Source organism: Paramormyrops kingsleyae, chromosome 3 (genome assembly GCF_048594095.1).
Source record: "Paramormyrops kingsleyae isolate MSU_618 chromosome 3, PKINGS_0.4, whole genome shotgun sequence".
NCBI classification, from domain to species: Eukaryota; Metazoa; Chordata; class Actinopteri; order Osteoglossiformes; family Mormyridae; genus Paramormyrops; species Paramormyrops kingsleyae.
In genome coordinates, this window is record NC_132799.1 from 36,368,123 (window position 1) to 36,384,937 (window position 16,815).

A 16,815-nucleotide genomic window follows, 5' to 3' on the forward strand; every position below is an offset into this window, starting at 1 on the left:
ATTAAACTCTGACCTAAAGTCCCTTTGGTGTCCCCTAGGTAACAAAGCCCCCACCCTGACGGTCCTGCCCCCCTCCAGTGTGGAGGTGTCCAGCAAGAACTCGGCCACCCTGATGTGTCTGGCCAACAAGGGCTTCCCCTCTGACTGGAAGCTGAGCTGGAAGGTGGACGGTAACAGCAAAGCCTCAGAGACGAGCCGCGGGCTCCTGGAGAAGGACGGCCTGTACAGCTGGAGCAGCAGCCTGAGCCTCACTGCGGACGAGTGGAAGAAGGCGGGCTCAGTCGTCTGTGAGGCCAATCAGGGCTCCCAGGCTCCTGTCACTCAAACGCTGAAGAGGGCCGACTGTTCAGAGTAGATGGGCTCAGCGTCACCTGTGATGAGTGACTGATTACTGTGTTTTTACTGTGCTGTGCTACATGCTTCAGATTTACTAACTGAATATGTATTGTGCTTTGCTTGATCCATGAGTGAATATATTATCTGATGTATTATTAGTTTTGGTGTCTCCTTGTTTTATCTTGTGTGTTTTATTCATGAATGTTGCATAGATAAATAAAAATTTCATCCTGTCTGATACAGAAACTGACATCAAAACTGGTTATTTTAACATGCACACAGTGATACCATCATGACACAGAACGTGATCCTGAACCTTTCAGTTTAGATTTTTTAACTCTGAATATAAGTCTTCTGTCAGAAGTACAAAATATTCCTTGTTTATCGTCCCTATTTTTCAGAAAGTAAAGTAGATGCATTGAGGGACTTAAACTAAAACTTTGAAAAGGTTCATACTGAGCAGTTGATATTGCAAACCACATAATGGGCTCATTCTACATAAAACAGAAAACAATTCTAATTAAACGCAATTAACATCCCATAATTATCTCCAATGTAGAGCATACATACTCAATAAATATATTGCCACAATGTATCCAAATTATAATAAATGTTTAAACAGTAAAGACAGTCAATGATCGTGTGAGACAATCTGCTGCTCTGTGACACGGGCTGAGCCCCCACCTCACTCTAACCCCAGGGGGACTGGGGGACATTTGCCTGCTCTATTCTGGGGGCAGCAGAACCGTCCTGCTCAGTTTATGCAAATATGAGTTTCGCTCCAACGGCTGAGAGTTTAGTTTCAGGTCTTAAAACAGGCTGGACTGGGGCAGCTGTGAGGGGGAGGGACTGACCCCATTTCTGATCAGGGGGCAGGAAGCAGAAATGTCAGCTACTCACTGGCTACATCAGTACTTTGTACATTATACTACATGAACAATTGTTTATTCTGCATGAGTAATGACACATTTTCTGATCTCTGAGTGCAGAAAATCATCCCCTTTGCAGAATAATTTTTAATGATATATTTTATTAAGAAATAATCTCTGCAACTGTCTGAACAGTTTACAAATTGCAAGAAATCCTGACATTAGTATTAATAGTTTTTGCTTAAATACTGTTGCAGTTCTTATGTAGAGTTCAGTAAAGCTTTATGTATCAGCCATGCAGGCCTACAGCACACAGGGAAACAAAAAAAACGTTCCTCCTGATCTCAGTGCAACATTCACGACAGCAATGTGTCCCTCTACTGGCCATTGAAGGAAGTTACATGGGAAAGCATTATCTCTGGCCTTGATCAACTGGAACTAAGGGGCCAAGCACAGCCCCTGAAAAACAACCCCACACCATAATCCCCCCTCCACCAAACTTTACACTTGGCACAGTGCAGTCAGGCAAATACCGTTCTCCTGACAACCGCCAGACATGTCCATCAGATAGCCAGACAGAGAAGTGTGATTCGTCACTGCAGAGAACACGTCTCCACTGCTCTATGGTCCAGTGGTGGCGTGCTTTACTCCACTGCATCTAACGCTTTGCATTGCAGTTGGTGACCTAAGACTTGGATGCAGCTGCTCGACCATGGGAACCCATTCCAGGAAGTTCTCTACGCACTGCTCTCGAGCTAATCTGAAGGCCACACTAAGTTTGGAGGTCTGTAGCTATTGACTCTGGGGACAGTTGGCGACTTCTGCACACTGTGCACCTCAGCAAGCTTTGAACTCACTGTGATTTTACGTGGCCTACCACTACGTGGCTGAGTTGCTGTTTTTCCCAGTTGCTTCCACTTTGTTATAATGACACTAACATTTGACCGTGGAATATTTAGTAGCCAGGAAATTTCATGAACAAACTTATTGCAGTGGTGACATCCTATCACGGTACCACGCTTGAATTCACTGAGCTCCTGAGAGCGACCCATTATTTTGCAAATGTTTGTAGAAGCAGTCTGCATGCCAGGAAACAGGAAGTGGGGCTGAAACACAAAACCAGCATGCTCACGGCAAACCTAAGAACAAGACACTAGTTTCCAAGCACACCGGCTGTGGAAATTTAGCTAATCAGGACCATGAACCGAGGAACGAGACATAGGCTAACCAGGACCAGGAATTCAACGCAGGACACTGGTCATCAAGAACCACAAACTTGGAAACAAGAGGCTGGTACACAAACCACTAAGCTAATGACCATGCTGGCAACCAGTGCGGATCCAACCCATTAAGCAACATAGGCAACCGACTAGGGCGCCATCTTCTGAGGGGGCACCAACCAAGAGAGTCACTAGAGATTTATGATAAGGGGGGCTAAGCCTTTACTAAGGGATAATGAAATGGAGTTATAGCACACCATTCAAACTAATTAGTGTACATATACTGGGGGGGGGGGGGGCTATGGAGCCCTAGTGATGCCCTTGATGCCGACTTAGCAAGACAAACACCCAAGAATAACACAAGCTAAGCTACAGCAAGACACACAGGCACACAGCTCAAGCTCTGAGCCCTATGATCTAAGAGCAATGACAAATTACATAAGATTCAGAGCTCAGTACCACAGGCTCAGAGTAAGATCAGACAGTACAGGTTCAGGCACCTGACCACCAATGGAGGACAAGTGTGACAAGGCTCAAGGAGAAAGTAAGAGTGTTTGTTTCGAGAGATGCAGCACAGATACACTGATGTTTATTTATCAGGTGGTTAGTAACAGTGACAGTGTCATCTGATCAGCTTATTTTATTTGTATTCTCTCCAGAGCTTACAGTGACTTTACTGAGACCCATAGGTCTCCATCCACCGGCTTCATGGTCTACTGCCCCCTGTCTGCTGCAAATGGAATTGGTGCCATTTTAAGCTGAAGAATAGAAATGTCAACATTATCAAATGAGAAACAGAGTAATCAGGAGCAGTGGCCCAGTTCTCAGAGGGTTTACTGATTGATATAACATTAATAATTATTGGTGCAGAGGGGATCCAAAGTAATCTTACCCAGGGCCAGAGAACCATAGACATAGTTTGTTGTTTGCACTTGGGGGGCAAAAAACGTGCATCCTGCTTCCCTTATTACCTCATTACATGTTACCACATGTGTCTGGTGCACACAGAACCTATTATTCTGTCTGCCTATAGGGTACCAGCCAAAGGTGCAAAGTGCCAAAGCGTTTCATACAGTAATACATCCCCATTATTACTTTTTAATCCTGATGCACCTTTAGTTACTAATCTGTCAGACGTGATAGTAGTGTACTAGAGAGTGTAAACACAACCTATTACTAGAGTAATAACATTTGCTTTTAAGTATAAGTTTCTTGGAACATGACATGTAAAGATGATAACATGTTGAAATATGCAATTTAGGAGAAAAGAGTCATCAAGTCAAGTCATTTTATTTATACAGCACAATTAAAAACAACCAGTGACTGACCAAAGTGCTTTACATCAACAAAAACAATAAGCATGAAAAGCGAGGGGGGGGGAAGCAAATTACATAAAACAAATAAAACAAAGTAAAATGTAAAATATAGTAAAACAAACATTACACTTTTGTAATAAAACACACAGCACATTTATCTATAAAACCTCAGCAAATAAGTGAGTTTTTAGCCTCGACTTAAAACATTCAATGGTGGGGGCAGATCGGACATGGAGAGGTTGGTTGTTCCACAACTTGGGCCCGGCCACAAAGAAAACGCGGTTGACTTTCCTCCTCAAACAGCTGGTTGGTATGAAGAGCAGCGGCTGATCACATGACCTCAGGGCTCTCGGTGGACAGTATGGATGTATGAGGTTCAGCACTTTAAAAACAAACAGTTGTTTGTTAAATTGTACTTAATTGTAAGTTTCAGTGGCAACCAGTATAACGATGGTAAAATCGGAGTGACGTGGCGTGATTTTTTGGATTTGGTTAGTAGGCGTGCGGCAGCATTTTGCACCAGCTGCAGATAAGACAGCGCAGTCCAGGCGCGAGGAAATAAAAGCATGGATCAACACCTCAAAATCACTATACACATGCCACATGCTACCACTAGAGGGAGCAAAAGAACAACTAGTGTGACACAAACCCGTATAACGTATAGATACGGTATAACAGTGCATTATTACACCATACAGTATTGACTACTCCACATCTGTTGAGAGTGTTCTCTAAGGCTCTTGCCTTTTCTGCTTCAGAGAATCATGGAGCTAGATGCTGACATAGTGCATCACGAGTACATCTAGCTATAAAACTGTAATGGCCAAATACTTTGTAACCACACCTTATAGTATCTGTTACAGAATCTACTACATTTGCATATAAGTATGTATGTATAAAATATAATATAAATAATGCATATAAAGTACATATATGTATACATTCATATGTGTATAAGTGTATACATCATTATAACAACTGATTGGCTGAAACTTGACCACATGATAAGCATGCATTCATTTTCACTGTCTCCATTATAACATATGATGTAAAAGTAGAACCAGCATCATCATATATGTAATAATATAAGTAATAATTCCTGCTGCACTCCAGTGCATGTTGCTGGGGGAGATTTGACTAAAATAGCCTGACCCCAACAGAAGCCTGGAGAAGCTCCTAAACTCCTGGTCAGTTATGCAAGTACCTGTAACTCTGGAATTCCGTCTCGATTCACTGGCACTGGATCCAGTACTGATTTCACTCTGACCATCAGTGGAGTCCAGGCGGAAGATGCAGGAGATTATTACTGTCAGTTTCCCCATAAGGACACAGGGAGAACATGCCATCTCCACACACATGGAACCTTGGTCTTAGAGGTCTGAGGTGACAGTGCTAACCAATGCAACACTTTACTCTCTGTTGAATCATAAAGAAATGTTTTGTCAGTCATAGATTCTGTCCACTATGTCATATTGACTTAGTATGTATTGTTATACAGCACTTAACGTTTGCACTGGACTCTGATCCAAAGTTTCTTTGGTGCCCCCTGGGTGACAGAGCCTCCCATGTGTTTTATTCCTGAATGCTGCAGAAATATGGTTATTTTAACAAGCACACAGTGATGCCATCATAACACTGTTGTCAAGACATGATCCTGAACCTTTCTATAACTTTAAAGATTTTTTGTCTGAATTTAAACACAGTTCTATTTTTTGTTTGAAGTACAAAATCATCCCTGTTTATTAAACAGAAAGACACATAGATACATTGAGAGACGTTTAATTTAGGTCTGGAAAGGTTTATATTGAACAGTTCCTCCATACTGAGTTCATAAACCACATCATGGGCTCATTCCTTGTAAAGCTACTGACAACTACAACCACTAGAGGGAAGCAAAAGAACATTTAAAAATAAATTTCACACATTTGTAATACAACACAAACCTGCCCTAAGCAATGAATGGCAGAGTCATGGCTGTTTTTGTTTTCATGACAGGGCATAAAAATAAAAGTTAATAACATAATTAATCAGCACACTGTCCATTCTTATTTTGCCAAAGAGATTATGCCTTGTGAAATGTGGAGATAATAAGGATTTAAAAACTCCTTCCTGTCTTTGTTAGATTAGACTAACGATACCTGAGACTAAATAATGAAGAGAAGCCTTGCTGGAGGTGTTACGTTCACCTGGTCATACAGTCGAAGTGGCTGAATGGCTTACAGTTACTTACTGGGACCCTTTTAGAAGTTAACTTACAGTGAAGATCACTGGACACGTTGTACCTTTATTTTTCACGCATCTAGTTTGCTTGACTGTCTCTTACCCCGTTTCACCTACAGTTCTGGTCTGTTTATAAAACAACCCTGAACAGTGGACATGGATGGTCAGTATATAAAAAGGTGCATAGACCAGGTAAGGGTTTGCTTTTCTCAAGTGTATGAAGAAGTTTCCATCATTTCCAATAGCAAAAGATCTATTTCTGCTCTGGGTATGATGTCAGTCAGAAGGAACTTTGCATTTTCAGCTCATGCCTCAGTGCTCTGGGAGGGTTTATATTCCAGGAGGTTTAACACTTCATGACTGACAGCTGCCCTTCATCACAACAGACTCCAAACAAACATGACTTTGATCAGCCTCAGCATCTTGCTCTTCATCCTCACTCACGGTAAAGCAGAACAAGCCTGAAGATTTAGCAACATATTGCTGGATGAATTTTGCTAAATACTTGAAATAGACATCTGGAGCTTCCTTGTCTGAATTAGTTTTAACAGTTCATTCTGTTTTTTGTTTTTATTTCTTATTTCTTTTCAGAATCCAGAGGACAAGTGACTGTGACTCAGACACCAGAGCTGATATCAGCTTCCTCAGGACAGACAGTCACTATAAACTGTAAAACCAGCAGCCCGGTTGGTACTTATAATAATAACCCCCTCATGTCCTGGTACCAGCAGAAACCTGGAGATGCTCCTAAACTCTTGATCTATTATGCAAGTACCCGTAACTCTGGGATTCCGTCTCGATTCACTGGCAGTGGATCTAGTACTGATTTCACTCTGACCATCAGTGGAGTCCAGGCTGAAGATGCAGGAGATTATTACTGTCAGAGTTACCATAGTGGTGGTGTGTTCACACAGTGATGCAGAGCCGTACAAAAACCTCCCTCAGTCAGACTGCACAGTGACTGCACTGCTGCAGCTGGGACTCACTGAGCCGCTGAGGGGGAAGATAATAATTTAGCCCTATTAATTTGATAACACTTTAGGATCTTTTAAGCAATTTCCCCAAACTAGCATTATCTGTCAAGCAAAACCAGTTGATTATGAAAATTGACTCATTTATATATATATATGTATACACTCACCTAAAGGATTATTAGGAACACCATACTAATACGGTGTTTGACCCCCTTTCGCCTTCAGAACTGCCTTAATTCTACATGGCATTGATTCAACAAGGTGCTGAAAGCATTCTTTAGAAATGTTGGCCCATATTGATAGGATAGCATTTTGCAGTTGATGGAGATTTGTGGGATGCACATCCAGGGCACGAAGCTCCCGTTCCACCACATCCCAAAGATGCTCTATTGGGTTGAGATCTGGTGACTGTGGGGGCCATTTTAGTACAGTGAACTCATTGCCATGTTCAAGAAACCAATTTGAGATGATTCGAGCTTTGTGACATTATCCTGCTGGAAGTAGCCATCAGAGGATGGGTACATGGTGGTCATAAAGGGATGGACATGGTCAGAAACAATGCTCAGGTAGGCCGTGGCATTTAAACGATGCCCAATTGGCACTAAGGGGCCTAAAGTGTGCCAAGAAAACATCCCCCACACCATTACACCACCACCACCAGCCTGCACAGTGGTAACAAGGCATGATGGATCCATGTTCTCATTCGGTTTACGCCAAATTCCATTTGAATGTCTCAACAGAAATTGAGACTCATCAGACCAGGCAACATTTTTCCAGTCTTCAACTGTCCAATTTTGGTGAGCTCGTGCAAATTGTAGCCTCTTTTTCCTATTTGTAGTGGAGATGAGTGGTACCCGGTGGGGTCTTCTGCTGTTGTAGCCCATCCACCTCAAGGTTGTGCGTGTTGTGGCTTCACAAATGCTTTGCTGCATACCTCGGTTGTAACGAGTGGTTATTTCAGTCAAAGTTGCTCTTCTATCAGCTTGAATCAGTCGGCCCATTCTCCTCTGACCTCTAGCATCAACAAGGCATTTTCGCCCACAGGACTGCCGCATACTGGATGTTTTTCCCTTTGCACACCATTCTTTGTAAACCCTAGAAATGGTTGTGTGTGAAAATCCCAGTAACTGAGCAGATTGTGAAATACTCAGACCGGCCCGTCTGGCACCAACAACCATGCCACGCTCAAAATTGCTTAAATCACCTTTCTTTCCCATTCTGACATTCAGTTTGGAGTTCAGGAGATTGTCTTGACCAGGACCACACCCCTAAATGCATTGAAGCAACTGCCATGTGATTGGTTGATTAGATAATTGCATTAATGAGAAATTGAACAGGTGTTCCTAATAATCCTTTAGGTGAGTGTATATACACAGTGGTACCTCGGTTCTCGAACTTAATCCGTTCCGGACTCCAGATCGAATCCTAAAAAGTTCGAGTTCTGATCGAATTTTTCCCATAAGAAATAATGGAAAACCAATTAATTTTTTTTATTTATTTTTTTAGCATTTAAACATGAAAAGAGCATTATTTTCTTAATGGCTTCCAAAACGATAAAGATCTCATCTCAACATTACCCTTGTCCTGCCCTGCCCTGCCCCGATCGTTCGCTCCTTCCGTGTGCCACGCCCCCTCGTTAACCTCGTGTGGGATCCCCATGTGATCAGCTGTTTCTGGAGTTGTCATTAGTCCTCTGTATTAAGTCCGCGTTTCAGTTTGTTTCCCCAGTCCGGTCATTGGATGCGTTCGACTTGCTTACAGCGCTGGCTTAAAGCAACGCATTCTGATCCTGACTCAATGCATTACGGTTAGATGCATTGCGACCTCTCACCCGGCTGCACAAACTCGAACCGCCTCGGTGACGACACACCTTTGCCCTTATTGGCTGAAGAGTTTAGTTACATGTATGACGTTTGTATCCCAGGCAGTTCCGATGCGTTATCTGCTATTTCTCCCGAATATCACGTAAAGCAGTGAGAACTGGTTTTCAGTTAATTTACCTGGTAAAATGAAGTTTAAATAAATGACATAAATGCTCTAATAGTACACGTAAGTTAGTGGTTTATTTATTGTTAGTTACTGTAATGTTGCGCTGCTTTATTTGGTTAATCGTCCAGTCTGTGAAGGCGGCATTCAAGTAAGAATTGCATTGTAGTATGACTTATTTCTTGGCGCGTATAATTTATACTAGGTCAGCGTTCACGGTTCGACTTCTGATATTCTAGTTCTAGGTCAAACTGGTTTGTTCGACTTTCTAGAAATTCGAGTTCTAGTGAGTTCGAGAACCGAGGTTCCACTGTATATATATATATACACACACACACATTCTTTTTTAAAAAAGATATACTGTACAATAACAGCAACAGATCACACATTGCAACTTCTCTTCTAAGTTTATGCCCTGTCAATTGGCCAGTAGGGAACCCCATTTCCTCAGTTGAGGAAATCAAGCAGATTGCCAGTGATATTGTTACAAGAACCTGCAGGATACAGTTAATTTTGTTTTGCATCGGCAGCACATCATGCAGTAATAAAAAGCCATGCAACTGGAGCTCCAGAACGATTCACTGAAAGTGGATCTAACTACAATTCTGACTTCACTCTGACCATCATTGGAGTCCAGGCTGAAGTTGCAGGAGACCGTAGGGAGCCGTCCACTGGCCCAACGATGGAATCCAATTGGACAGCTGAAGGCTCTGAATGTGTGTAGGTCCTTCCAAGCCCACCTGGACAGTTGCTTACCCATATAAAGCTACCTGATGAAATCCAATTTAATTAAAGGTTTATTTAGAATGTTTTAATCATGACATTTCTGTTATTCAGGTCACTTCTGGGCTTTCCTGACTAATGCTTAACGTTCATTTGTTTTGGGTGGTGGAGTCACACCGGATTCACCTCGGCCGATAAGGCGATCTTCGGATCTGCCATGTCTGGTCTCGGTTCAGAGATTCAGGGATCGCGACAACTAACACAATGTCAGCTTAGTTGGTCAATCGGGCCCAGCTTCTCAGCCTAACCAAATACAGTGCCTCAGAGGCTCAGCCTGTATTTACTGCAGCCCAGCATGGGCAGCCGCACAAGGTCCTGAAGGGGAGAGCTCCCGACCAACTGAACTCAGCAGATGCATGACAGTTTTGCACTTGAAGATCAAGTCTAAACTTATCCGAGCCAAGCGGCAGTCCAAACACCTAGATTCACTTGGGGCAGTGCTTATCCCATATCCTGCAGTCTAGCTTAATCCCTGATTATGCTTCTCATGCACGTCCCAGACACCCCAATCAACAAAGGACCATAGAAAAAAAGTTACACAAATATATCAGTGCCCAGTATGCATCAGGTGGCTGCAGATGTCATTGCTGAGCCTATTGCATACATTTTTAATTTAAGTCTCAAATTAAATACAATACCCACAATTTGGAAAGCTCCCTCTACATAAAGGTGGAGACTGTTCTGAAATAAATAATTGTCGTCCCATTTCTAAACTTTCAGTTCTGGCGAAGATACTTGAATCTCAGGTCAATTTAGAGTTGAAACAGTTTTTAGCTGATCAAAATAGTCTATGTGAGTTGCAGTCAGGTTTTAGAAATGGTCATAGTACCATCACTGCTGTTATGGCTGTGACAAATGATATTATTCGAGCCTTGGACAGAAAGCAGCATTGTGCCGCCTTATTTGTAGACATGTCAAAAGCATTTGACTCAGTAGATCATGTTATACTTTTAGATAAACTCAGGAATATCGGTTTAAGTCCGACAGCCTTGAATTGGTTTAGAAACTATTTAACAGGTAGGACTCAGTGCGTTCACGCTGAAAGCTATAAATCAGATTTTCTAGATATAAGTACAGGTGTGCCACAAGGTTCAATCTTGGCTCCTATTTTATTCTCTATTTTCATAAATGACCTACATAAACATATCCAAGCTAAAATGCATTTGTATGCGGATGAAATAATTGTCTATACATCTACTCAGTCTGCAGCACAGGCTTTAGAAGAACTTCAGATTTCATTTCATTCACTCCAAAGAGCTTTAACAGGTTTAAAATTAATCTTAAATACCCAGAAAACAAAGTTTATGATTTTTACAAAAGCATTCTCACAAAATTTTGATAATTTGCACATTTCTACTACTGATGGCATAGTGATTGAAAGGGTCTCTTCATATAAATATTTGGGAATATGGATTGATGAAAAGCTTTCATTCAATATACATATTTCTAATTTAGTTAAGAAACTCAAAATGAAGATTGGTTTTTATTTTAGAAATAAATCATGTTTTACATTTGCCTCAAAGAAAAGACTAGTGGAAGCTACCTTTTTACCTGTGATAGACTATGGTGATATGCTGTACATGCATGCGGCCTCCTCTACGTTAAGGAGCCTAGATTCAATGTATCATGCCTTAATGACGTTTTATTTTAAATGCAAAATCCCTCACTCATCATTGCATTTTATACGACTTAGTTGGCTGGACGTCATTAACCATCCGTAGAAAACGGCATTGGTACATGTTTGTTTACAAAGCTTTGCTGGGTAAACTCCCAGAATATCTCAGTACCCTACTCTGCATCAGCTCCAATAGCTACCACTTGCATGCCTCCAAGTGGTTGCCTTTGTATGTCCCCCAGGTCCTGACAGACCTTGGCAAAACAGCATTTTCTTATTACGCACCATGGTCATGGAACAACCTTCAAAAAGTTCTTAAATTGCAAACACTAATATCTTTAAAAGATTTTAAGATCATCATAAATAGTACAGTGACTGAGGTATGTCAATGTTTTGCTTGAGAAGCCACTGTGCAAAAACAATTGTTGTTCTGTTTTACGGTTTAATGTTTTATTTTCATGTACAGTAAAACCAGTCTAAGTCGACACTCGCGGGACCAGCTTAAAAGTGATGACTTAGAGAATTGACGAGATACACCTACTGTAAGTCGACACTTTGGCGACTTATGTCTATCTCGCCGTTTTCAACTAGTAAATATAACTCGCCGTTTTGCCGATTTATAAAAATCGGCACTTCGGCGACTTACGTCTATCTCGCCGTTTTGCCGACTAGTAAATATAACACCATACCTCTACTACACCGCACTATACACGAGAGACTTAAGACCAGGGAGCAACTAGTGCGATAGGTGGGGATTCCCCGTTTTGGCCGTGGTGACAAGCAGGCGGTGTGAAGCAGGCGGCGGGAATGCAGCGATTGGGGTGTCGACTTACAGGTAGGAAAATCCATTCATTTGTGTTGTTCGGGACCGGGATTTAGGTGACGACTTAGGGAATTTGACGACTTACAAGTAGGGCTGGACAATAATTCGATATCAATATATATCGCGATATAATTTTTTCAATAACGGTGATACGATTTTTAAACACATTTCCGATATTTCGATATACATTTGAATATACCAAATGTATAGAGGGAACCGCCAAATTCCCCTTTGTCTTAGCATTTTCTCATCGGTTATGTCGATTCTTTTACGTCGCCGAACCCTAATATCTTGAGCACAAAAGAGGGCCAAAATCGCCACTTAACATCGGTTATCTCCATCCCGGTGACGATTCGCCGGCTTTTAAAAATGTATCACAAGTGCTAAACAGCGCGTATTCAAATCGCATTCGCATGGTAATTTGCTGAACAACGCAGCTGTGAAACCGATCCAGGTAAAACTTTTTTAGACAGCATAAATAATATTGAAGCATTTGTTTTCAAGCAGACTGTTAAAGGCAAAAGCAACAAAGCATTTTAGACTTTGTAAAGAAACCATAGTAACCGCGTGTATGATACTTTTCAGAGCTGTGTCAGAGCGAAATGACTCGTGAATTTAATTTTGACACTGGTTAGCTTTTTGTGAAAACGAACTACAGTACACCCCGCAGGTTTTTGTGATTTTGTGAGCGATCTTTGTGTTTTCAATATAGAAGAATATATTTAATTATATTTCAAAGAATATAATTAAAGGTTTGTATCTAGAAACAACGGTGGTTTTTATTGTATACTGGTAAATCTCTGCTGTAAGTTGGTGCACAATATGTATGTCGGGGCCGGCTCTACACTGGGGCAAGAGGGGGCAACGCCCCCGTAAGCAAACGTCCTGCCCCCTTAAATCAAACTTTTAGAAGTTGAGGAAGAAAATAATAATTACCCACAAACTGAATATGGACAAGATTCACTACAGTAGGTGAAAAATCCATTGAAAAAGGCACAAACGAGATGATAAGTTTCACTTCTTGCTCGCTCTTTCCCTCCGCGTTCTGTTTGCGCACGGGCTCCCCCACTCACCCTCCCCCCAGCTAAACATCCAATCACTGTTAGTATGCAAATGAGCCAGTTTCTCAGTAGGCAGGGCAGAGCGAAATGAGCTGCGCGATTGCGGGAGGTTTAGAGGAAGCAGCAATCTCTCTCGTCAAAATCATCATTTTGTCTATTTGGGGGGGGGTCTTGATCGTGGGATACTGTACCCCCCAGTACCCCCCGATCAAGCACGCCACAAATAGACAAAAGTAGCAGTTGGGTTAAGGTCTTAACATTTTTCTTTTGTTTTTTTTTTTTTTTAAAGAAAGATAACCTAACCTTGTAGGAAAATTTTATGTAAAACGATTTCAGACACCCCTAGTGTGGACCGTACCATTTTAACCACCTCGGTGCTAGAAGCAGCTTAGCCAGTCGGTTATGTCATTCATTCTCATTGAGCGAGTTGTTCGTTGTGATTTCAAGATTCTTTATTCGTCACATACATAGTTATAACAAGTACAACATGTAGTGAAATGAACCCTGACCGATCCTATTTTTCAGTTTTATATTTCAAGACTCGGTGAATTGATTTTTTCTTTTTCATAACTTAGCCTACCCTTTTTAGTTTTGTTAATATTGGCAATAGTGAAAAGTGTTTTGTTGGGTTCAAATATGTTTGATATAGGCCATCCAATTAAGGTAAACATAATGTTTTTACTTGTTTTAATCTGATGAGGAATATTTTATTTTATTTTTTGTTGTTTTACTTTTCAGTTTTCCCCCTGAGGGATTGCCACCTTACTGTGGTCAGGGGCTTTGCGTGCCTCAGTGACCCTAAGAGCTACACCAGCAGAAACTTAGCCTTCAGGTGGGACACCCAAGTTGGACAGGTCTTAGGGTAGAGGCCTGACAAAGTGCAATCCAATTACATGACAAAAACAGTTATCCAGAGCACCACCCCACCCCTTTCCCGCCTTTGTCGCCACCATGTGCCCCCTTCACATTTCTGTCTGCCCCCTCATATATGCATGTCTAGAACCGGCCCTGATGTATGTACATATTTATAGCATGCCGATCGCGTCAAACAAATTGCGGCAATGCCAAAAACACCAAAAACCCGTGCATGTACATCCTCAGTTATTAACGCACATAAATAAATTTCAAGCACATGTTAATATATTGCTGCCATATTGGTTTTCGGTTATCTCGATCATCGGTTATCTCAACGCTTTTTGGCAACACCCTAGGCTGGCGACATAACCGGGTTCGACTGTATATGAATAATCAGTCTGTTCTAGTTTAAATGGAAATATATTATTGTTAATAAGCTGAGTCTGAGAGTTTTATTTATCTGATAGTTTATTTCACATTTCTTGTTTGTAAAGGCTAAATACAAATAAAAAGTGAACCTTATTTTTTTTTGTACTGTTTTTATTTTTTAAAAGATGATATAATTTTAATAGGAGGAGCCTGGAGGTATTATAGACTTTGCAAATTCAGTTTGCAGACATCCATTGTGTGTGTCCTCGGCAGTTTTTTCCTGAGGCTTTTTAATATTGTCCATATCGATATCGGAATTATATCGTATCGACCAAAATTAAGAAATATATCGTGATATAAATTTTTGCCATATCGTCCAGTCCTACTTACAAGCGATGAGTTACACAAGGAATTTTAAAGGAAACATCATTAGGAAAAATCGGGACTTTTGCTTGAGCGTCGACCAGGGACGGATTACGGACCGGGCCAGCGGGGCTGCTGCCCAGGGGCCCTTGGGGTGCAGGGGGCCCGTGGGGCCCCTAGCCCAAAACAATTTGCAACGCTTATCAACAATATATTTTCGTTTGTCTATTTTAGAGGGCCTACATTCTTTGATCCTCTGCCTACAAGGGCCCCTGACCCTATAGGGCCTCTGATGGAAACATGGAGGGAGGGCGTTTGGCTGCCAAGGGCCCTTGAATTGTGGTGGTTGTGGTGGTGGTGCTGGTGGTGGGGGGGGGCCCTCGCGAATGTTTTGCCCAGGGGCCCACACAACCCATAATCCGTCCCTGGCGTCGACTTGTGCACATTGACGAGTTACAAGCCGGCGACTTAGACCAGTTTTACTGTATATGTTTACGTTTTGTATGGCTGCTACCTTGGCCAGGTCTCTCTTGTAAAAGAGATTTTATATCTCAATGGGACTTCCTGGTAAAATAAAGGTAAATAAATAAATAAATCACCTGCTGAACGAAGAGGAAGAATCACTATGGCATCTTCTTCAAAGACAAGAGCACAAATGGTGATGGTCAGTTCATCCACTGCATGTGGGCAGCCTCACTGAAGGTCAATATAGCCTTATCAGAACAATGAGTGATACTGATGAAGAGATGCACTTCAGGTATTTTTGAATGTCTGTATACTGGTTCAACGACCTGTAGCGGCGTATCCAGCCATACAGAAGCACGACTATTCCTACTGCACCCTGGTCAACTTTCCAGAGAGACTTGCCATCACTCTGAAGATACTAGTTTCTGGGAATTGCCAACAAAGTGTAGTTGCAAGTTACAAATTGGCATCGACAACTGTATCACTGAGTTTCCAAAATAGGCACAGACATTTGGGAAACTCCAAATTATATTAAATTATATTATAGTTACGGCACAGGGGTGTGATGCAGGCAGGAAAGGGGTGATGATCCTCTTACCGGCTCCAAGACAAAAAGGAAGTTTACTAAAGAAACAGAACTCTAAACATCCAAAATGACCAAGAACAGGTAAGGGGACAGACCACAACACACAGGACCATACCACAACACAGGCACCTAATACAATGACTGACTGGGGAACTGAACAAAGGCAGGCACTTAAATACACAGACAAGGAGGACTGACAAAAGGCAGGTGTCAATCATCAAAACAATTAACCAATCACAGAGGGGGCAGGACAAGGAGCAACAGATGGAACATTGTAGAGTAGAGTAACTCATAATAGACACAGAACTAGGGTACTCTAACAAAGCACTTATAGGGATAACAGCACTAGGAACATGTACAAGCAAAACCAAATTCAACAACAGGATACAAGAAAGGAAAACTGAAACAGGAAGGCGAATAATAAACACTAGGGGGAAAAAAACAGCAAACTAATAAATACAAAATACCACAAGGCCAGCTTCAAACCCATGAGCAGAGGGTTAACAGACTGCGTGTCACATGGTCAACCCACTAAGCTACACAGCAGTCCAGGGAATTGGGAAAACACACTAGGAACTACAGTAGGAACTAACACAAAGGGAGCAGGTTGGCCAGCACCATCTGCTGGCCGACCAGGGACTGAATGCATAGGAAAGGGATGGACTAGATGACAGAGAGGGGGAAACATAGAATGGCCAGCAATGCATTTTGGCCAAACGTGGAAGAGTCATAGAGGGTGGGGTCATACAGTACAGACCCTGACAATTATATAATATTACACAACCACTTGAGACTGGATTGAGTCCAGCGTGGCCCATTAACCTTCACTCTATGGGTCTGATGGCACAGGATGGTAATTTGCATAGAGGAGACACTTTGCATAAGCAGCACATGCTTCAGTGCCTTGATGGTGCTTATAATCCTGTTCATAACACTTCATGACTGACAGCTGTCTGTACTTCACAGCGACAGAC

At 41.9% G+C, this 16,815-nt stretch overlaps 1 gene segment (V, D, J or C); it reads left to right on the forward strand.

Annotated features, from left to right (window-relative positions):
* LOC140588285 (Ig kappa chain V-V region MOPC 21-like) overlaps positions 1 to 582 on the forward strand; it is a 37,823-nt gene extending 37,241 nt beyond the window's left edge. The window contains 1 exon segment of the V gene segment in view: positions 39 to 582. Coding sequence covers positions 39 to 355 — 317 coding nt within the window.
* The last annotated feature ends 16,233 nt before the right edge of the window (positions 583 to 16,815 follow it).